Source organism: Epinephelus lanceolatus, chromosome 2 (assembly GCF_041903045.1).
Source record: "Epinephelus lanceolatus isolate andai-2023 chromosome 2, ASM4190304v1, whole genome shotgun sequence".
Taxonomy (NCBI): Eukaryota; Metazoa; Chordata; class Actinopteri; order Perciformes; family Serranidae; genus Epinephelus; species Epinephelus lanceolatus.
This window is the reverse complement of record NC_135735.1, coordinates 42,219,819-42,242,428: the sequence shown is the minus strand read 5'-3', so window position 1 is coordinate 42,242,428 and position 22,610 is coordinate 42,219,819. Positions and strand designations below refer to the sequence as shown.

The 22,610-nt window shown below is 41.5% G+C and overlaps 1 protein-coding gene across 2 annotated transcripts in view; it reads left to right on the top strand.

Annotated features, from left to right (window-relative positions):
- cdh8 (cadherin 8) overlaps positions 1–22,610 on the top strand; it is a 117,425-nt gene that overhangs the window by 18,971 nt on the left and 75,844 nt on the right. For both annotated transcript variants that reach the window (XM_033626974.2, XM_033626966.2), the window contains exon 2: positions 18,294–18,588. In XM_033626974.2, coding sequence (XP_033482865.2) covers positions 18,294–18,588 — 295 coding nt within the window. The remainder of the gene's footprint in view (positions 1–18,293; positions 18,589–22,610) is intronic.

Genomic DNA, 22,610 nt, shown 5'->3' with positions numbered 1-22,610 from the left:
CCTGTGCGAATCGGTACTTCAGGGATTTGGGGTCATTGTAAGTGTTTTGTTTTCTCTTTGCTGCCTCTTTACTGGTCAAGAATTATGGAGGCTGCGTTGGCAATTATACATGAAAGTTTTGAAAGTATTTTGGGTGCAGGAGGCAGCGAAAGCAAGCTCAAATCCCTCGGAGGAGCAAAATCTCAAAAGATGAAGAGATCCACGACAAAAGACATGAACATGAACCGCTTCTGTTTGTTAACTCGCATTAAAAAAAAAAAAAAAATTAGGGAGGAGGTTGCATTATCGCTAGTGGTGCTGTGTAGTGTTTCTGTGTTGTGTAAAGTGGAGTGCATCATATCTGGGGAATAATATCAGTAAATTCAATTAAAATGCAGGCTTTGGTTATCTCGTTCAAATGCACTGCACAAAACACAGACATGGGGGGTAATTTCTAAATCGAATAAGGTCCCCTAGTAATACGAGTCCAATGCAAACAGGGCGTTAGATGTAAATTTTTAATTTCTAAATAGCTGCTGTCAAATAAATGTGGCGGAGTAAAAAAATATTTTCATGTGAAATGTGCTGGAGTAGCAGGATTAAGTGGCATAAACTGGAAATTGGCAAGTAAAGTACAAGTATCTCATCAATATACTTCAACAGTACTTGAGTAAATGTACTTATTTACTTTCCACTTAAGCCGTTCAGCAGCATGTGTATGAATGATCAACTTGGCTCAGAGAGTAAATGATTTATTCTCTCTGCCAAGTTTTAACTCATTCCATAATATTTTGTGATGTCCCCACCCCCTCCGCCCCTCTTCCCTCCATTACTAGGACTAGTTATTAATGGCGTTACCTTCAGTATCAAGTCTCACGCAGCGGGTGACCCAGTTGGGAGAGGGAGAAAGACAAAGAGAGACAGAGAGACTGAGGGGGGAGCCAGAGTTGCTGGGATTTTAATGGCTCCTGCTTGCCAAGTGTGGTCATGAGCCTCCAGTGCACAGACAAGGCCTAATCAAAAGCCCCACACGGTGTGAGTGACAGCATCAAAGTGCATCTGCATACTGCGGGGAACTCTCCCAACTTTCTGATTTCCTCACAATTAAAGTGGGTGCGGGGAATGGAAACGCACGCTGTGATGATTTCTTCCTCCTCCTATTTTTTTCTGTCTCCCTCCTTTCCCTCTTTCCTCCCGTAAACAACATGAGCGCTTATCCCGTTCCCCTGTTATGTTTGTGTACATTATTTCCCAACCCTCAGGAGGCCCAGAGGAGGAGAGGGAGAATTAAAAAGGGAGAGAAAAGAGCTGAGGAGTGAAAATGTAGAAAAGACACCAAGAGGAACGCTGCTGAGAGGAAGACGGAGAGAGGCAGACAGAGCGGGGAGAGTGTGAGAGGGCTGTATTTTCACACCATTACTGTTTGTAGAGTGTTTTAGCACCCTGAGTAACTACGCTGTGTCAAAAAAAAAAGTGCTGTGCTGCTGCGTGAAAACATCTTTCTGGAATACGACAGCGTGACCCACAGCAATAGTGGTTGACCAACAAACTATAAACACTACTTGAATGATATTCCATGCTTAAAGACATTACAGTAGCTCTTGTTTGCTTAGAGGCATTTCCTCTGTTTCTGTCCTTCTACTTTTACATGTTTTGCCATAAATATTTCAAATGCTACAAACCCATCAAAAACATTTTTTGGGAGGGGTTGGAAGCAAAAACACCAGCAGGATAAAAATTTATATGTCAGGTTTATACTTTCTATCTCCACTTCCCTCCCTCCCATTAGCGGATTGGCTGCTGAAGTGCTGCTTCCTATCAAGGGAACTGCAAAACTCTGCACGAGCCAGAATGATGGAAATTACTTTTCTGGCTTCTCTGTGTGGTGCTACTATAAGGCCAGGAGTGTATTTCAAATGTAATTGAGTTTGGTGCGTTCACAAAGGCAAAATGGTGTGTTTGTGACCAAAACGATGCACATTATTTCGCTTTCGAATATGTGGCCAAACTTTTAGCACGGCTGTATGCGCCTCCTTCCAAAATTCCCCTGGAACTGCTTGTTAATGTTATGTGATTGGTTTTGTTTCATACCTGCGTCCTTCAGACCTTCCAGCCCCCACCCTTCCCCTCTCCTCTCAATGTGACTCCCAAGCGCCTCCATTTGGCTTTGATGTTATTAAATGAAAAGACCTCAGGTTGCGGGGAGTATACTGGCACATGCTCACAGCATCACACTCGACAGCGGCATTTGGGAACACACCAAATTCAATTTCTTTTACTGCCAGCCTAATGACAATGACAACCTGGCAGAGCAAATGCTTAAAGTTAAACTTTTATTTGTCACAAGCTCTTAGAGATTATTCCCTGAACCTGTGACGTCCTTTGTTTTTTCATCCACCCGTACCGACAGTGCAGGTCAATAGGTTTGGCCACCCCGTTTCTGTGTATGTAAGCATTTTTGCCAGCATCTGGAGCAACTAAATGGATATTGGAAGCTGTTGCCGGAGCCGAAAGAATGTTGGACAATGGTTGAGATTGATGAGTGTTTGGGCGCTTTCCCTGTGACCCCTCCGCATCTGGCAGGAACAAAGTCAGGCAGGTGTGACAGCCAGCATCCATCTACTAGTCAGCTGTAATAGGGAGGGGGCATTTGTACAGGGACACACGCACAAACACACACGCAAGCAAACACATACACACACTAAAGCCTGTGTTTTCTACACATTTTAGCAAGCAAGGATGCACACACATATCTGTCACACACACACGCGCGCCTGTAAGTGAAGTATGCACACACTCATTCAGGCACACACACACACTTACACACTGACTCAGGGAAAAAAAAGCCTTCCTGGCAAGCTCCACTGTGTGTCTTTCCAGGAAGGAGTCGTTTTGCGATGCTGACTTCCTTCAAATGTCTGCGAGCTCTCATGTCTTATTATGGGAGACAAACGACATGTCGTACAAACACCACGTCCCCGCTCGTTAGCTCCGGACATGACAACCGTCGCAACATGTTTCACTTATCTGTGTCCTCTTTCATTGGTTGAACATGGGAAATACTCAGACAGCTCACATGTTGAGATTCAAAGTGTAATTTTAGATGTATCAGGGTGATTTGGGGTTTCATATAAATAATAGATATTAGCCTGTCAGTGTCGTTTCTGGTATGATGGAGGTTCCCCTTTGACCAAAAACGCATCAGAAAAATCTTTAAAAGAAAAAAAAAAAAAAACAAAGAAAGAAATATTTTGCTAAAGAGGGTAGTAATTGCGTTAGTGGAAACAAATGTTTTTGGTAAAAACGGGCCGATTTGCGAGTGATAATCAGTCAACCATCACCAATATGAGCTATCATTGCCAAGTTACCTGCAGTTTACTAGCAACACATTCACCTAGCAACCAACAATGGTGCTCACGGCTTTATTCAACTACTGTTACTGTCTTTATTACATTATATTTCTCACATTGCTTGGGTGAAGTCTGAATTGAAGAATTTAAATAATTTATGTAGCCCTGCATGTTTAATGTATGTAGAGTCTGGGAGCTTTCATTTATTGCATATTCACATAGTACACTGTATTGTTGCACTTGGTTTTGATAAATAATAATATGATATTAATACATAATTTTTAAAATCATTTTCTGGGAGGGGGGGCACACATCCTGGCAGATTTGGTCCACCCCGATGTTGACGCCATGGCTACGGCCTTGCTCCAAATCACAGGGTATCTAATTAAGGGGACCACTTCAGATCACTTTGACTCCAAAATTTCTGGATCCTTGTACATTTCCAAGATATGTGAGCATATGTTAAAATTAATGAATGAAGTTTAGTACATTGAGCTGAATTTAAGCCCAGCCAGGTCTTTAGCAACAGTGTATAACTCAGTCTGACTAATACTTTTAACAGCAATTTAGAACTTTGTTTCAGCTTCCAGTGTTCCTTTTTGTTTTTCGTTTCTTTTCTTTTCTTTTCTTTTCCTGATTTGGATGAACAGACCTTTTTAGTAGGAAGTAACCGTAAATCATTTTATCCCCCTTGATTTTTGATGTCACATGATGGTTTAGATGGTGCTTCAGAGGGTTTTTACCACACCAAAATATGAATTAAATACAAAATAATTGCAATTTAAGGATACCAAAACATTACATATTGCAACTTCAACCCACATTATACACACATGCAAACATGCAAGCGCATGAGCACAAAAGCACGCGCTTCTTTTCCTGAAATATGCTGGAAATAACTCAGTCAGACCTGTGTGCTGTGTAGGGAGGGTGGTGTGACATTTAAGGAGCAGGGCCTGAATGCAGTCATGCAGGTTCTCTTTGCAGTAAAAGCATCTCTCAGCTGGGTGGTCTATGCCACCATTGTTAAAGTGCCTTACCAAGCCCCAGGATACAAGCTCCACCCCCACCCCACCTCCCTACTCACCCACCACCATCACCACCATCACCACTCCCCTCCCTTTGCTGGCATGGAAAATCCCCCATGAGCCTCTTCTCTGATGTAAATCACAGGTAGGGGAAATGTGAGCCCGGCTGATGCACCGGCACTGTGCCGTGAAATCTCTGTTGACATTACCGACGGGCGATTCCAGAAAAAGACACAGAGCGAGAGCAGGAGAAGGGGAAGAGAGTGATAAAGAGGGAAAGGGAGTGAAAGAGAGAGAGATGTGAGGAGACGTGAGCATTTCAGGGAGTCACTTTTGACTTTCTTACTTTTTGACTCACTGCCTCGTCTTTGTCTCCACGATGACGAGCTGGACTCTGTGGGCTGCACGCTTTCATCCCCAGTCTCTCACTGTGAATTGTCTGTTTAATGTTTTTTTTTCTCCCCCTTTCTCTCTTTGATAGGCTGACACAGAGAAACTACCTGTTTTAACTGGTCTTAAAAAAGCACCTTTAATTCAGCCGCTGGATGGTACAGCTACAATACCCTCTAGGCCTAACCTGTTTTCTTACTTTTCTTTCGGTAACCTTTTAACAGACAAAGATTGATTTTTTTCCCACCTCTGGTAGCTTTGTTGTGTGATAGCAAGAAGTGGAAAAATGAAGATAACTTGGAAATGAAGTGAGGGTAACAAGGGAATCAGGGAAATGGGTTATGAGAGGCAATTTCCATGCCCACTCCCCCTTTCCAAGCACCGAAGGATCGAGTAAATGACTTGTACTTTGGTGTATGAAAATATTTAGTTGTCTCAAGTGCGGCATTCTAGGAGGGCTTAGGTATCATTTCTCCTGCTGCTTCTTGGTTTTTTGCTATTAGAGTGGTGCAACGGGATGTAAAAGTTGGCCCTTTTTTAGCCAAAGGATATGATTATGTAAGTGAGAGAGGCCTTGGATATTTGTCTAATGTGGCGGAGGAAGGCTGGGGGGATTCTGTCTCGACACAGTAATGCACTCGATGGTCGCCCATGTGGGGTGAGGGAAGGGATAAAAGGAACATGTCATCACTGTCCAGTGTGTTAAAACAACAGAGATGACTCTGTCTCCTCTCCCTTGTCTACTTTTCCCTGCTCCTTGCTCCTTTGTTCTCCCCAGTCCCTCCCTCCCTCCATCTCCTGGTCTGTGTTCCAGACAGAGTGTGAAACACATATAGTGGCATCATGACACACAGAGGGAGTGCTTGTGCTTGTAGCTGCCGTCCACTCCAAGGTGATCTGACATCTTAAAGCGATGCTCTGCGCAATTGCACATTCACTCAGACAAGCGTGTTGACGTCGCTGCCTAGCCAAAGGACCCCTCCTGTCCCCCCGTACCAGTCTGAAGCCGGCTGCCAAGTGCTTCCGCGAAGAGGATGGCTTAATTGTTTCTGCCACAGCCATGCCTCTTCTTCATTTTTCTCTCTTTCCTTCCTAATCCCAGGGATGGGAAAATGGAGCTGTTATTTGCATGTCTAATGATACTCGATATCACAGGCCTCTCAAAGGAGAAGGCACAGATGATTATTAATATAGCCAATGAAGCCCTCATTTATACTGCCTTTTGTTCTTAGGCCTGAGCAAATACTGCTTTCCAATACCTGCCTATTAAAAGCCGTATCCCATAGAGAGATGTGTTGGCTTTGAATGTGGAAAAACCACAGCAGATACGTACAAAGCCTTTGTGCGTCTCGCTGTGTCAGATTGGACGTTGCAATAAGCTACTGATGTACAAAACAGATACTTAGTCAAAATAATGTAGCCGCGATATTGATCCTACTGGAGATGAGATCAGAACTCCTATCCTTAGATCTTTTACACATCCACGTCATAATGCTTTTTTTTGGTTTGTTTATGGAAGCAATTGGTCTCTCTCTTTAGCTTGCCCATGATGGAGCATATTTTGGCATTTAATGTCAAAAAGATTTGACTGAGTGCATGCGGTTAGTGCACATTAACAATTGATATAATAAAGCGATAGCCTGCAGTGCTGTTCTGAGAAAGGGCCTACAGTAGAGACTTCCTATAAGACAAACAAAAGTGCTTAGCAAAAGCTGTCAGAGCCCATTATTCAAGTCCCCATACAGAAAACTTACAGTATACCTGCAGGAATTTTCAACACCAGCAATGCATGCCTTCCCAGCAGTGGCACTTGGCATTGAAACTGGCTAATTTGCAAGGCTTCTCAGGTTGAGAACAATGAGTTTGACAGCTCGAACAGGCACTGTGGAGCACATCTGCATTTTTCCGCAGGAATAAGCCCCAAAGAATGGCTTTGGCACTTCATGTCTTCCAATTATGGAAATATGTGCATGTCTATATATACTATATATATTTGAAACGCTTTTTTGGGAATAAAAGGCTGGTTGTAATGCAAAGAAAATCAGAATAATGACTCTTACTCCCTGCAGGTTTGTTCACTAATTTATATATAATCATTATTATTATGAAGTTTAATTTATCCCAGATTCACAGTAGATTATACAATCCATAGTCTTACATACGCTACAGTACGTACATAATTCAGCAAGAAATGTGCTGCTTTGCTTTTACTTATTTTACTTTGTAAAACAGAGGCAAATCTGTTGTCTTCTGCAGATCACCTTTCGGAGCCATGGCACAGGTGAAACTTGTCATTTTGGTCTATGTATATACTGCATTGAAAGGCTGGAGGAAGATAGATAAAAGATACATTCAGGAAGAGAAATAAAAACTAATGGACCCTCCAATACTACCTTAAAAAGTCAGACTAACCTACCCTCAATCAAAAGAAAATGACAACATGCTCCCTCCTTTCTAACCTTCTCTCCCACCAGCCTGGTCTTATAGAAAGTCATGACATGTACACGGAATCTTGACAACGAATTACGTGATGGTGGGCACAGAATTACATGCTGGCAACACTAAAACAATGCCAGAGCAAGAAAATCTGTGTAGTGTGAGTGGGAAGGGCGGTGGATGGGTCAAAGGTGGACTTACAACCAGGATGCCGCTGTCCATGTCCCCGTGTGAAACCAAAGCCAACTTAGTTATGCAACGTTACGGATTTCGTGTAATCACACAAAGTACTTTATGTAGGTACTTATGTACTAGTATGCAAAGTAAGTTTAAGTCATTTATGTCTTGTACAAAATGATTTACATTTAGTATTTTTTGTTTTCTAACCAAAGCAAGTGTTTTTTTGATTTTCCTTAACCTAACCACACACCACGACCACTTCACAACTAAACTGTGACCGTTCATAATAGACTTTTGCTTTGGCATTGTTTTAGTGTTGCCACCACGTGATGCGTTGTTAGGACGTCGGGTCCATTTCATGTTTTTCTGTAAGACTGTTTTGCTCCAACCATCATTTTTGTGCTCTCCCTTACATTGTATGCTGTGCCGGTCATGCATCTCCTTCTCGGCTCTATTATCCAACACATGAGCTTCAGCACTCCCACCATGAAACTCATCAGTCGGCATGTGTTGTTCGTGACATTTAACAAGATCACAGGATCACATGTTTGACAGATGAGTTTGTGATATTTCCACATCCACACTCTTTCACTCAGTGGTTAAACTATGAACCAAAAAAAGGGGTGGGGGTGGGTGGTTGTGAGAGAAAGAGGGCGAGAGGAAGGGAAGGAGGGAGGGGAGGCGGGCGGTAAAATGTTGAAATATGAATTACAAACCCGAGCAGCACCATCTGGACCGAGAAAACACGCATCATAGTGGAGAGCCGGCACATTGAATTAGACTTGCTACGGGATCCATCTGCACCTCGTGAAATCAATCTCATTCCTTGATTTGATTAGGTCAGCCACGCTGAAGAAAGAGAAAACTGTTGTGCTCCTTGATTAAGCTTGTTCTGTTTTGCACCCCTCCACACCCACCCACCCCCAGCATGCCGATGAGTTTTGGGCCCACAGGTAGGGTAATGACAGTAGTCGAGGTTAATGCTAAAAAATCTCCCTCTATTTAACACTCAGCGTGTGCGCCACAGCCTCCGAAGCCGAGCTCATTTACACTTTTTCACAGCTCTTTATTGTTTAGAACATTTCTTTCTCTCTCTTTTTTTTATTTGTTTGGTTTGCTCAAATCACAGTTTTTTTTTTCCTTTGGAGGCTTAATTCTGGCAGCAGAGCTCTTCACAGGACACATGTGGAGCTGCTATAAATTGGACAAATGCTTTACACCAGAAGTTGTGTTTCTTTTTACCTTTTTTCTCTGGTGTTACATCAGGCACACACCAATGAACAGACTGATTGTCTAATGCTATCTTGTTGTAACAACAGGCTGTAATGAGCAGGCGGTAAAAAATCTATACCGAAGATTGCTTGCATACAACAGGCCATTCTTGAAGTGAGAGCGGGTACAGCTGACAGCCTGGATGCATTATGCAGAGTTGTTTTTATTTTCTTTTTTCCCATTCTCTGTGGTGGTGACACTGTACTCTCCTATGATTAAAATGCATCCTCCCAAGCATCCGAACTCTCAAACAAAAGGCTTTTCATGGGTGGCTAAATCTAATTGTTTTGCCCTCTTGTACTAAAGGTAGCTGCTTTGACTTTGACTTATTCTCCAGAAGCAATAATGTGCCGGTGGCGGTGGATACAACACATGTGCCATTGCTCAAAGTGCAGGCATGGACATAGAGCACATTAGCCCTGATTGACTTTGGTCGGGATTGCACACAAATCCAGTACAAATTGTCTCTTTTTTTGTCTCAATAATTCATGATTGTCCAAGAAGAAAATAAAACAGCATAAAAGTAGAAGGCAAAAGCTTGCTGATGATTCAGTTCTCTGTCCAGTACAAAAAAAAAGAGAGAGAAAGAGAAGGTATAATACTGGGAGTCTCTGTGCTGATTGTAATTACTGTACCTTTTCTGAGTGGAGCTGGCTTCAATTACAAAGCGTCACCTTTGCTTGCATGCGGGTCACGACACCATCTCTTTCCCATTGTCTCAATAAAGGAAGAGTGTCTGCAGTGATAATAAATAAACAGAAAAAAAACATGCAAGGTGCTCTTTCCTCTCTTGGCCTCCATAAATACTGTGTTTGACCTCTCAGAAGAGCAATATTGATTATTGCTCACTTGTAGATGCCCACAAATCCCCACGGAATTAATTCCTTTGTGGCCAGTGCAGGAGAACAACAATAGATGACCTAGCATTTACAGAGTTTTATTCTGAGCTCGGAGAAAAATCTTTGTTTGTTTAGAAGTAAACAGAAGTAAAAAATAATCAGTATTAAAGCTACTGGGACATTCTTTAACCTTGGCCAATTTTGGTCTGGATTTTTTTTTTCTTTTTTTGAAAATCTAACACATATTTAGATAAATGTAGTACAATGTTTGCAGTGAAAAGATACTAGCATTTCCATTACCATATGGCTTTTCCATCAGCCCATAGACTTAAAATAATGGATGTAGCTACCATGACGACACCATGGATGTGTTCAGAGACCTGGATACAGCATTGGGCCTCATTCATTCCTATGAAAGTTGCTCAGTGGTGCATGAAGCAAAAAACCCCCAACTGTATTCCCATTGTATAAAATTACCTGGATGATTAGTGCTGCTTCTGCATCATTGGATCTATAGAGCAGACGTACTAGAGACTTGCATTCGCCAGTCATGGCTTGGTGCACTCAAGCACACCCGAGCTGCCAACCTCCGTCAGCTGAGCAGTTGACCTCTGGTTTTGCTCTCCACTGACTTGAATGGGGATAAAATAATTTAATCTTGTGGCTCTGCAAATGGATTCAGTCTTGATAGTGAAATAAGTCATTTCATAGGAGTTGTGACACTCAAAAAAATGTATCCATTCATTTTTAGATGTCTCTTTCACAACGTGAGTCTATGGAAAAATGTCTTTTGGGCCCAGTGGCATCAGGTGATTGATCCTGAAAATCCGAAAATTGCAGTACCACTGTTTGCCCACTATGAAAATTGGCTTCAAAGCCCAGGACACTTCTTGGAGGCCTGAATGACACCTATTGGTTTATGCACCCCTGCTTTGTGGCCTTGAGTTCGACATTTTGGTAGTCGCCATCTTAGTTTTTGGAGCCAGAAGTGACCGTATTTGGACGAGAGGTTGGCGCGGTGGAGGAGCGAGGGATGGATCTCACTGAGAAGCCAAAGACACTATTGGCAGACAGCCTGTCACTCAAAGTGGCCCGCCCTGTGATTTTAAGTCTTAATAAAAAGGCAACAGGTCAGTTATATAAAAATCACCCCTGGCAGTTTATATGGAGGGGGACATGAGCTGTACAGACCAAAATGTTATTTTGTACCAGGCTGAAAACATGTTTATTTTTGCTGTAAAGTTGGGCATTTTAACATGGGGGTCTATGGGGATTGACAGCCTTCTGGACCCAGCCTCAAGTGGTCATTCAAGGAACTGCAGTTTTTAGCACTTCCGTGTTTTCAGGCCTGGAGGTTGCCGCTTGCTCCAGCCATGTGCTCTGCTGTCACATTACTTTTGCTGTGGTCACCAAGTATACAAACTCTAAGAAAAAAAAAAGCAAAAAAAAAGAAAAGAAAAGAAAGAAACCTCCCTGAAGTTGCATTTTATAGTGTATGGTTGACATGACCCCAAAGGACAGGTATTCTTATACATTTTTATCAAAATGTGTATTTATGTGTCATTTGTATCTAAAAAAAATATTAGATCAATATTGAGTTCAAAATTAAGTGAGGTTAAATGTCCAAAGTCTGACTCAGGGACAAAGACAACATAGGAAAAACCTCACATTAAAGGCCACTTTTTATATAATAAAATTAATAATGGATCTATCTTTTTTTTGTGTGTGTACTGTTAGTGTGAAGTAAGTGTGACAAAAATAAAAAAAATAAGAATGTGTTTTTGTTTTTCTTATTTCCGGCCTAAATTTGTCCTTGTTTATTAGGAAAAATTGAGGAGCCTAGAATATTTCTGAATGAAACATTTCATTTTCAAAGTTCCAGCACAATGGATGCTCACTACATGCTTTCCTCTAATAAAGTCTGTTGTGGTTCACACCAGAAGGGCACTTTTCTGTCCAACTTGATAAAACGCTACGTGCCATGAGACAGACTGCAGGGAAAATGTTCCCAAGAATAGCTAAGTGTATCATATATCATGCATTGCGCCATCTGTTCCGTACATTCAAAATGTTATTGCAATATTTAGAATTACAGATTATTCATGTAGGTGTAATTAACAGAGTCAAAATCCAACAAATGGGATGAAGCTACAATTAATTTCCAGCCATGTGTGAGCAGAATCTATCTGGAGTAACTATTTAGGCTACAGTTGCCTAAGGGTGTACAGATGGAAAAAAAATGGTAGCTCTAATTTTACCACTTTTGGCAATGAATTAGCCCTGTTGATCCCTCATTGCAGTATGAAGCCCTCATGAATGAATTGCTTGGATTTGTACTGTGAGACTGGGTCACAATGACCAGATGAGGAGAAATGGGTCATAATAAGTGACTGAACTGAATACAAAAAGGTCAACATCTGGCTGTTAGAAAAGGTGCTATGTAAACTAGTCCACACAGCGTATGGCCTTGGGCTTCCCATACATTTTACATAACAACATGCAATCTACTACATATTTAATGGGTAACATGACATTTTCCAGTACAATTGCCTGGTCTGGTCATGCAATCTTGTCTACACTCCGTCACGATCTCACCAAACATGACATTTAGTGTCAACACACTGATGCATTATAGCACGTTTTCATGCTGCTCTGTGTCTTTGCCAGTTTTCATCACTTGCTACATTAAATAGCATCAAATGCTTCATATTACAATAGGTGGAAAGTGACTAAGATGGCGTTAGGAATCACATGCAGATGTATTGCTTACTACATGCTCTCTGTATGTACTGCGTGGTGCCTTCTAAATGAACAATTAGGTATGCCATTACCAACACAGTTCACACTGAAGTGTACTCAAGCAGCTTGACTGTATCACAACTGACGCCTGCTCTGACCTGGCCAGCAGCTCTCACATCTCTGAAAACATTGCAGCAAATTACAAAACAAGTGTTACTTGGATAAAGTGGCTACATATAGGGAATCTAAATAGGTACTTTCTCGCCTGGAAAAAATATTGAAACTTTAAGTCCCCATCCTTACAAAACTGTTTCTTTCTTATGTTTATGTCCCCTTATCATGTCTTATTATTAGTGTAAGTATTTTCACATACTTTAAAACATGTCCAGAGAGGGACTTTAACGAAGTAACATATTCACAGCTTCTTGCCTGGTTCAAAATCTCTGCTGCTGCTGTGCCATCTGAACAAACATAATGCATTGTGGGGCAGTTGAGTATGTCTATTATGCTTTTATCAAAAATTCTTGCAGAATACAGGACATTTCTCACATATACAAAATCCACATATGCGGGGTGAATGCACGACAATTTAATGCCATGTTTAGTAGGAACAGTATGTCAGTAGGCTTGTGTGATTTCGAGCATAACCTAAATCCTCCAGTACTTAAGTATAAATTTGAGGTACTTGTACAGTACTTTACTTGAGTATTTTTTAAATTGTTATGTTATTTTATACTTTTAATTTATTACATTTTAGAGAGCCATATTGTACTTTTTTTATTAGACAGCCACCTTTTAGATCAAGATTAAGATTAAGGAATGTTAAAAAAAAACAAAAAAACAAAACAACAACAACAACATGTATTTACTGCATTATAGATTAAATTAGTTGCTTGCCAGGTCAGTGTGTAATTATGGGCCATTTTTCTTCTACTAACAAAAGATCTAGTTTCAATTAGTTGCTGATACTTATGTGCTTTTATTTAAATATAATTTTCAGTGCAATGCCAGAGTATTTTTACATTAGTGTAGTAGTAACTTTACTCATGTAAATGATCTAAGTACTTCCTCCACCACTGATAAACAGTACCCACATATATGTGTGTAACTGTGTTTTTCCAGATTTATTTCAGCAAAAAGTAGTGACTGACCCTTACTGAGGACTAACTGAGGTAGAATTTGGGGAAGGTAGTGCAACGTACTGTGTGCAGTCTGTTCTAGCAGACAGTAGCTGACAAGCTGCATCACAGTGACAGCATCTCCTCCCTCTCGCTCCTCGCTTCAGTCTCCCTGCAGTCCTACTGGTACATACATAGGAGGAGCACATGTCCTATCTAAGATTTGCCCTGACAAGGAGCAAAATCATTAGTTCCCTCTGTAGGGCTACGCTAGAGCATGTGGGAACCCAGGCCCGAGGCAGGGGCGTGGGCGGGGGGTGGGGGGGTGGGTGCTGGGAGTAGAATCTTCCTCATTAGGACACAGTGATTGTTGAAGTGATTGCCGTAAAAGCTCATCTTCAGCAGGGACTGACATATTTCCTCCTCCGCTGACAGGATAAGCAGTCCCATGCAGGCCCTGATTGGGAGCTGTGGTTGGCAAATGGAGGTGTGTACTGCAGCAGTACTGGCATGAAGGACAGAGTATTGTAAAGTTTCTTTCTTTCCTTATCATTCTGAATTGTGGCTTCAAATATATGGATGTCTGTCTTTTCAGCAGCCAGAGCACAGCGGCTAAGGCGGGAGTCATAATAACTTTCACAGTCTGTATACACACGCTGCACTCGCTAATGGCATTATTTCCTCTTTATGATGGATTCTGTTTACATTCATACAATAAAGCAATCACACTGTTTACTTTGGTTATAAGTATAATGAAACTACACAACAGCTGCAGTACATTTTCAGTATTATTCAAGGAATCGAAGGGTTTTCTCAGACTTTACAGCAAGTGAAGACAGGTTACAGGTTCATTGCCACTTTTCCTAGTCAATATAAAATAAACATAGGCAGAGCAATGATCTATGTGTGTGCTCAGAATACTGTATCGCTGCTTTGGGACTCCAGTCTGCATTGTAGCACATAATCATCATGACCACAGTATGTTGTTATCCATTATCTGCTTGTTTCCTGAATGCCACAGTCAATGTCACTGATTCCTGGTGCTGTTTTAGTTGCCCAGGCAACTCAGTTAATGACAGGGACCTGTGACAGAGTTTTACCCCCCCTCCCCGTCAGTAATTGTACACTTTGATGACCATTTGTGCACTCCAGTGTGAAGGCTGTCGAAGAAGTGGGCGACCAGGGCATTTAGAGGAGACATGAGCGCTGAGAACCGCAGCTGGTTGCAGCCAGCTCGGCTCAACTTTCAGAGAATGCAGTGTTAAAGTGGCAGTTTCTCGCAAAGTGATGATTGATTGCATGACTACTTCTTTTTCTTTTTCTCAAAAGAAAGCACACCCTGTGCCATTTTTGTAAAGTAGAGGATTTAGTCATCCATCCGTCATTTTTGTTAACTTGTCAGCCAAAATGCACCATGGCTGGTGCTACCTAGACAGCTAGACACAGTGGTAACTCAATTTAAATGTTACAGTGGTTCACAAGCAGAAGAATCAATCCTCTAAATAAATCAAGGCAGTAGACCTGTTGTGTGGTGGCTATGCACTGATGTTTTCAGTCATGTAGTCACATTGCTTTGACGGTACCCTTCATAGCTGTATAAGGCACAGCCCTCAAATGACCCAAACCATGCTGCGTGGATATCACTTTATACCAGTGTGAGCGCTCAGTTCATCTTGCACAAGTCTTTAAGCTGTTCGAAAGTGCAGGACAAAAAGTTTTGTTGAAATCAGCCTTCTGAGAGCAGCTGAAGTCTAAAGTCTAAAATCTATATCTTACTACATAACTTACTTCTTTAACCATTTTTTAAATCATTTCTTAAATATTTCTTATTGTCTTCAATCTGTTTGATTTGTTTCATTACTCAGCTTTTATCATCTCTATTTGATTTTTGATCATGAGAAGGCAAAACGGTCTAACAACCTAATAACTAACAACTTGTAACCATGGTAATATATTGTAATTTCAAGCTGGCAGTCATTAACTTTTTTAAGCACATGCTCAAAAGATAGTAAGTCAACCCTGAGTTTACAATATTTTTTTTCATTAAATCTTTTTTGCTTTTATTTGATAGTTGAAAGAGAGACATGACAGGAAATGACATAAGAGAGAGATGCAGGGGAAGATATGCAACAAAGGCTCAAACCCCTATGCCACCAGGTCACCCCAAGGTTATAATATTTTACCAAAGGTTTGTGTTTGCAAAGGCAAGAATGAATCTCTGTGCAAAAAAAGATGATATTAGGAATATGATGCCAAAAAAATCTGCTAAAGCAGCAGACGCAAACCTACATTTTATTTCAACTTAAAAAGTGCACCCTCAGTTTCATGGATTTATATTGTCATGCATCTGGATCAAAATTATTGTGCTTGACGCTGAAAATTGCAGTTGACAAAACAAAGATCTGCTTAATTGCCTGTGTTGAACTTTTGACCGAGTCACATGGTCTCCATCAATGGATTGAGTTTGCACAGTCGTGGTACTTTAAGCGTTTGGACTTAACCTGACTCAAAAGTTAAGCTTTACAGTTTTGACCTTGAAAGGTTAGTTCACCCCAGAATCAAAAATAGATCAATTGCCTACAGTGCTATCTATCACTCTAACGCTGTTTTGGTGTGAGATGCTGTGTGTTGGAGATATCGTCTGGAGAGATGTCTGCCCTTTCTCCAGTATAAGGGAACAAGATCTCACTTACCCGTATCACCCTGGTGGAAGAAACCATGCATCTGCTATTAGCTTACCTAGCACCACTGAGCTAACTAACATTACAGCTCAAGACGACATTCATGTTTACATCTCATGCTGTCACGACCACAAGCCTCTCGTCCATGAGTAGATACTCTCTTTCTGTGGTGTAGAGATACGGTTGGCTGGTGCAGTTCAGTGGAAAGAAAATAGTTCCTACATGAAACTGCTCATAACAAGCTCTGTGGTTTATCTTGAATAACTGGATCATGATTTCTGGAAAGAGACATTGCTGTTGAGTTTTTCAAATGTAATTTTTTGGCTCTTTGAGCACCACAAGCCCAAGTGCCATCTAGTTCCATTATACTGGATGGAAGGCAGATATGTTTATGGCCAATATTTCCAAAACTTGGCAACTCACAACAAAAAAATCCAGACTGATAACCGGCAGTACAGATAAGACTAAAAATGTGTGTTTTTGATTTTGGAATGAACTGCCCCTTTAAAACAAGTCTGGAATGAACACCTATTTCTACATTATTGTGCATATGTTTGTACAAGTGTGACCTCACAGTATTAGTGCCAAGTGAAGAATTGGAGTGTAAGTGCCAAGAGCACTAGGATTAAATTGTTAATGGGCTGCTAAAAACATGTATGATATATGGATAAACCAAAACCAATATCCAAGCTTAAATGTCATTTGCACCCCTACGAGAGAAACATGCAGCCATATATGCTGAGCTGCAGGCATACCACTACACACAAGAAGTCACACATAGGATAAAAAAAACAATGACAGACCATCATTAATTTGAGCTCATTTAAAGAGTTTCTCAGTGTGCAGGATGTTGCGAGGCATTTGTGTTAATGAGCTACATCATTCATGTGAAATGATGGCACAATTAGGAAAACAAAAGTGCAAGGTGTGACAATTTAAGTGAATGTGCTTTGTCAGTGTCTGCAAACAACACCTCCGAGACAGTATATGCATAAAAGCCGGCTTATAAAAACATTGCAGGGGGTTTGGAGGTCGGGATTTTCACTGCCAGATTTTTACCTTGCTATTCTGCACCCTAACCACGCTCCCACCGGAGTCTCTGTTGAAACACTGTGGCAGGAAATGAAATTAAAGCTGCTGAATACAGATGTTTTGATGCATGCCTGTGCGCTCAGTTGTGTGTGTGCATGTGTGTGTGTGTGTGTGTGTGCGGCAGTGTGTTTTTCTGATGTATGTATATTGACAAAAATACAAACTGAAAAGAAGAGGGCTGCCAGCCGTGTCACAACAACACTGCAACATTGCTGGATTTGTAAATGTTCTACTCAGTGCCTCTCTCCTCCCCCTCTGAAAGTCACTCACCTTGGGGATCAGGAGGCTTATATGAAAGGTGACTTACAGTAAAAGAAGTGCTCTCTCTGTTTATGTGAATAAAAGCAAAGTTCTTTTCTTCCCTCGTGTCAAAGCCCTGGTGTTTCTCTTTTTCTCTGACCTCTTTCGTCCCACATCGTTGTTTCTTCTGCCCTTCCAATTTACCTTTTGAACGTGTGGAAGGTTTTGCGTGTTCTTCTGTCCACAGATCTTTCAACAGCCTTATGTAGCATTGTCAGACTCATTAGTTATACTCAGCTCATGCGGCGAGTGGGAGCCAACCACTCAGCCTAGCGCGTAATGCAGCTTTAGTGAACTAATGAAACTGTAATTACAAAAATAATGAGGAACATGCAGTATCGTCCAGTAACTTAGGGCTAGTTATTTGTGAGCATGAATCATCATGTGCAGAGTTTCCTCTTTAATTTTTTATGGATTCTGATGCTTTTCTGTTCTTGCCGTGTTATGGAATGCACATTCAAAGCACTTCTAGCTTCTTCGTTGTGTGATTTTCAGACTGCAGGGAGCAATATCCCCCACAATGTGTGTTTGTATGATGTATTTGCGATGTATAATGAGGAACAATGTAGGCTAAGGTCCATTTCCTGTGCTACTTATAAAGTTATTGCCCCCAATGGGCCTCATTTAGCAAAGTGTAGGCTATGTTGAGCCACGTTTAGTATCCCTGCTACACTAGTTGCCGCAAAGCACAGCAGCAAAAACAAAACATTACAGTCATACTGTACACTTATCTGCATTTACATGGTGACAACTTCTGGAATCTGCTGAGCTTATCAACTTGCATTCATTAAACCCCTCCTTTGTCTCTGTTTACACAGCGGGATCAAACTATGGACTCTCCTCCACCTTTTCACTTCATCTATTGTTTTTCTGTTCCATTTGATTGCAGCTACACACAGACTTGGATGTGGGCGGCAAGAACATCAAGTACGTCCTAGCAGGTGAAGGTGCAGGCACCATCTTCGCCATCAACGAATTAACAGGCGACATCCATGCCATGAAGAGGCTGGACCGCGAGGAGAAAGCCGAGTACACGCTTACAGCCCAGGTCGTTAACGCCGACACAGACGAGCCCTTGGAGCCGCCGTCTGAGTTCATCATCAAAGTCCAGGACATTAACGACAATCCGCCGCAGTTCAACGAAGGGCCTTACCAAGCCTCTGTTCCAGAAATGTCTGCTGTTGGTGAGTCACAATAGACAGACTTCCTCTCTGGTCTTGCGCCGCACACAGCAGCCTAATCAGTGTGTGAGATTTCCGACACTGCCGATCTCTAATGGGCTATCGCATAAAAATAATGAGTGAATAGGAACAGGAGGAAATGAGGACGCCTATTTACATGCTTGCTATGAGTATCGTGGCAAATGAAAATACAAAAATGATAAATCAAATCACTAGAACTTCACCCATATCTCAGTGCTGCAACAGTGTCAGTGTCAACACACACTTAGCCAATGCTAATGTTAAATCCCCTACAAATACAGCGCACTCACAAAGAAGCCCAACTAACAACACGTGAAACATAACACATCCCCACATCAGGAAAGCAGGAAATGCCACACTAAATCTCCTTCATGCACAACTTGAATTCTACAGACGCTGAAAAAGCACCATGAGCACATTTAAGGCATGCTACAGCACCATCAGCATATGCAGATGGAGCACTCGCCCTTCTGGCAAGCATAAGAAAGATGTTATTCTCTGCATAGGTCAAGGGCCATGCTCGCTTATGATGTGGAGCATTTGGGAAATTTGTTTTTTATTGCATTCTTTAACATTTTCAAACATGCAGTCAGTTATGTGGTATGAGCTGGTGGTCACTACTACATTTATGCAAAGACTGGAAAGTTCAGAATGTTTTACAGATGGCAAAAACTTAAGAAAAGGGACAAGGAGCAAAAACCACCATGGAGTACTTTATTTGGTGTCACGAGCATTTAGAATTCAACCTCTTTTTCCTTCATAACAGCAGTGAGCCTGAACAAACCTCACTGTAGAAAAGTCTGTGCATGGACAGTTTTTAATTCAAGATTCAAGCATTTTAAGATAATCATAGATGAAACAGAAAGAGCTGTACAAAAGCATAAAAGGTTTGCATTCACACTCACAAACTATTAGCACTGTGCTGTCACTTAGCTTGTACACGCTGACAGATGCTAATGGCTATGAGCTACCTTTCTTCAGTCCCCCACATACTTGTACACAAACCACTGAAAACACTTTCCATTTTGCTGTATGCTAATATATTCATATATTCACATTCGTATTCCGTCCATGCATTTAAATGACCACTGCATGATGATCACATAATTCAAATGTATAGCTCATCTAGGACTGGCAGAAGCCTGTAAGTGGATCAGTACACTGTGTTTTTTTTTATTTTTTATTTTTCCCTTCAGGGGAGCGTCACCACTGACCCCAGAGCAGCAGGAGTCTTGTAGAAAATGTTTCCATCAGTAGCAGGAAGGAGATCAGAGTGTGTCTTTATGCCGTTTTGACACTGGAGGAGTTCAGCGAGGGTGCTGAGGTCTGTTGTTGGGCGGTATGCGCTTGTTATTGTGTTTTCTCATCGAGCTTCCTCTTGTTACCTGTCACAAAGCTGACATAACATGCTAGGGCAGATGGTGCTAGGTATGCAATGGAATCTGTTTGGTGAATCCCATCTGTAGGTTGCAGCCTTTACGTCGGTTCTTTGAGGTAACGGTGATTTAGCATCAGCTTCTCATGATCATTGTGAATGACTTCTATTAGCTGCTGCTGCCACTGCTGCTGCTGCTGCTGCGGTGGAAGCAAAAGGGAACAAAACACAGTGCAAAAGAATCCATGTAAACACAGAATAACAGTGAACTCTTGTTGTCTGAACTCTGTAACTTGATCCCTGCTGCTCATTGTTTTGGATCTCAGTTGAAATGTACTGTAGTTCTCCAAGGGTTTTTGTCGGTGCAGTGCAGGGACAGCCATAGTGACGGGGTAGAGAGCAAAGTGGTAGCTGACAGCACTCTGTGATTTGCCAGTGGGAATAATGCATAAGAAATGGAAATCGGCGTCTCTTTGTTGATTGTTGTTCCCTTTTGTCACTACTGATTAATTAAACATTCACGAATGCTCAGTTGTTTGCTTGAAAGGCTTTTTCTTTCCGTGACTAGTTTTCCTCTTGTTAAGTTTTCATGTGCTGCGGCATTATGGGAAGAATGTGACGCTCCGGACAAACAAACAATAAGTCATTCATCCCTCTCGCCTAATATTCATAAATCACTGGTTTCTTTACTGTGGTGTTTCATCTTTATTGCGTTGAAATGAGAATTTGAGCAGGCCTCAGTGGATTACTGGAAGTATGCTGTGCAGTGGATAACTAATAAAGTCCACAGGAAAGGGAACAGAAAAAACAAGGAAGTGGGTGAAGCCTGCTGCATATGAGCAAATCTCCCCCACTACGAGAAACTGGGAAGCATTACAATGTAATTATGGCACATGCTAAGAGATGCTGCATTACGTCGGGTATTGAGTTCAGACAATGCTGAGTGTGCTGATGTGTTTCTGCTTAGCAAGAGCCCACCTGTGTGGAATAATCAAAAATCTAATCCAGACCATAACAGGCTGGTTCTCTTGACAATGTTATCCACTTACAGAGCTTGTCAGTTCCACTCTAGACTTCATCAATGTCTTACCAGTTCCTCGCTTATCAAGAGTGTGTCCATGGCATATCAGTGAGACCAGGGACAAATATCAACACCCACCTTTTATCTGTCAAGGACTACAGCTAGATAGAAAACCCGCTCATTGAATGTCACCATCCCCCATAGGAAGCGGTCCCCACAGCCGGATGAGATATGTGACATGGGCCACTGAGGTCGCCATGTTTCCTGTGTGTGGAGGAGCATAGAGGTTAATGGGAAATGAAGGAGAAAGACCTTTTGTTCTTCCTTTAAAAGAGCCAGTCGGATAAGATGTGTGGCTTTCGGTGACTTTTCTCTGACTTTCATTTTCCTGAATGGCTGAGAATGGATGTGACTACCGTTTTAATTGTTTAGAGGATCGTCTCTCAAAGTACAGTGCAACAATGAGAGGAAGGGGAGAGCAAAGGTGGTGTCTGTGTCGGAGGAAAGACAGCCAGTCAGAGTAGAGTAAGTGTAAGGAGCCAGGGTAAGCGTGTTGTCAGTGGAGATTTTGTGACCGCTGTGCTTGGCTGGGTGTTACTATACCATGCTGTTTGACAAGAGGGTAAAAAAATACATCTCTAAAATGTCAACTTTTTAGTAACGAGGGAAAACAGCTGTATTTTTAAAGCCCCATTCACTGATTTTTTTTTGTCCACTTTAATGAGAGGCAGTGGGACAAACTAACCCGTAACAACATCTTTTATACTATATTTGCTCATTCAGCAGACACAGAGCAAGATTAGAATTCATTTGGAGTTGTGCTTCTGACCACCTGACAAATAGGAGTCCAATTTTCACCCTTCCTTTAGGTCTGTTTTCTCTACACATAACGTCTTGAAAAACAAGCTTCCATGCTGCTAAATCTGAATTTATTTTATTTGTTTATTTGGCAGAGACAATGCACAGCTTATGAGCAGCACCAGACTTAGCTAAACGTTAATGTACAGCTGTAGTCCCTGGGCAAGCAAAGAGAATAACATCTCATGTCAAAGAAAAGTGATACGAAGAAGAAAGAAAACAAAACTACATATTTACTATACAAAACCTCCCCCAAAAAACATATAAGATACAAGGGCTCATTTATGCTCAGCGTTAGATACAAAGACGGAGACAGATGAAGCCTCCTGTCCATACTCTGCATTCATTTCATCTGTATTTGTGCACGTTCTCTGAAAGCTTACGAATACGGACAAAAAGAAGCTGTGCCACTGGAGCTCATGGAGGAAGTGTAGCTTAGTTCAAGTGAAATATATGAGATGCCTCTGTTTAAAGATAAAATATTAGGACCTCCTCCACTGTCACCTTGTTTGTTGTTGGGTGAAACTATTGGCTGTATTAATACCAACGTAAAGGGCACATGAAAGTATGAGAGCAGTGACGTTTACAATGTTTCAAATGGACATATCTACTGTCATGCGTAAAAGGAGTGTAAATGAGGCTTAAGAAATATTTGCATATATGCGTCATGGGTACATGATTGAGTTGAGGACTGATCCGCCAAACTCAATAGATGTGTGTGACCTCTGTTGGCCATCCTAGTTATCCCCC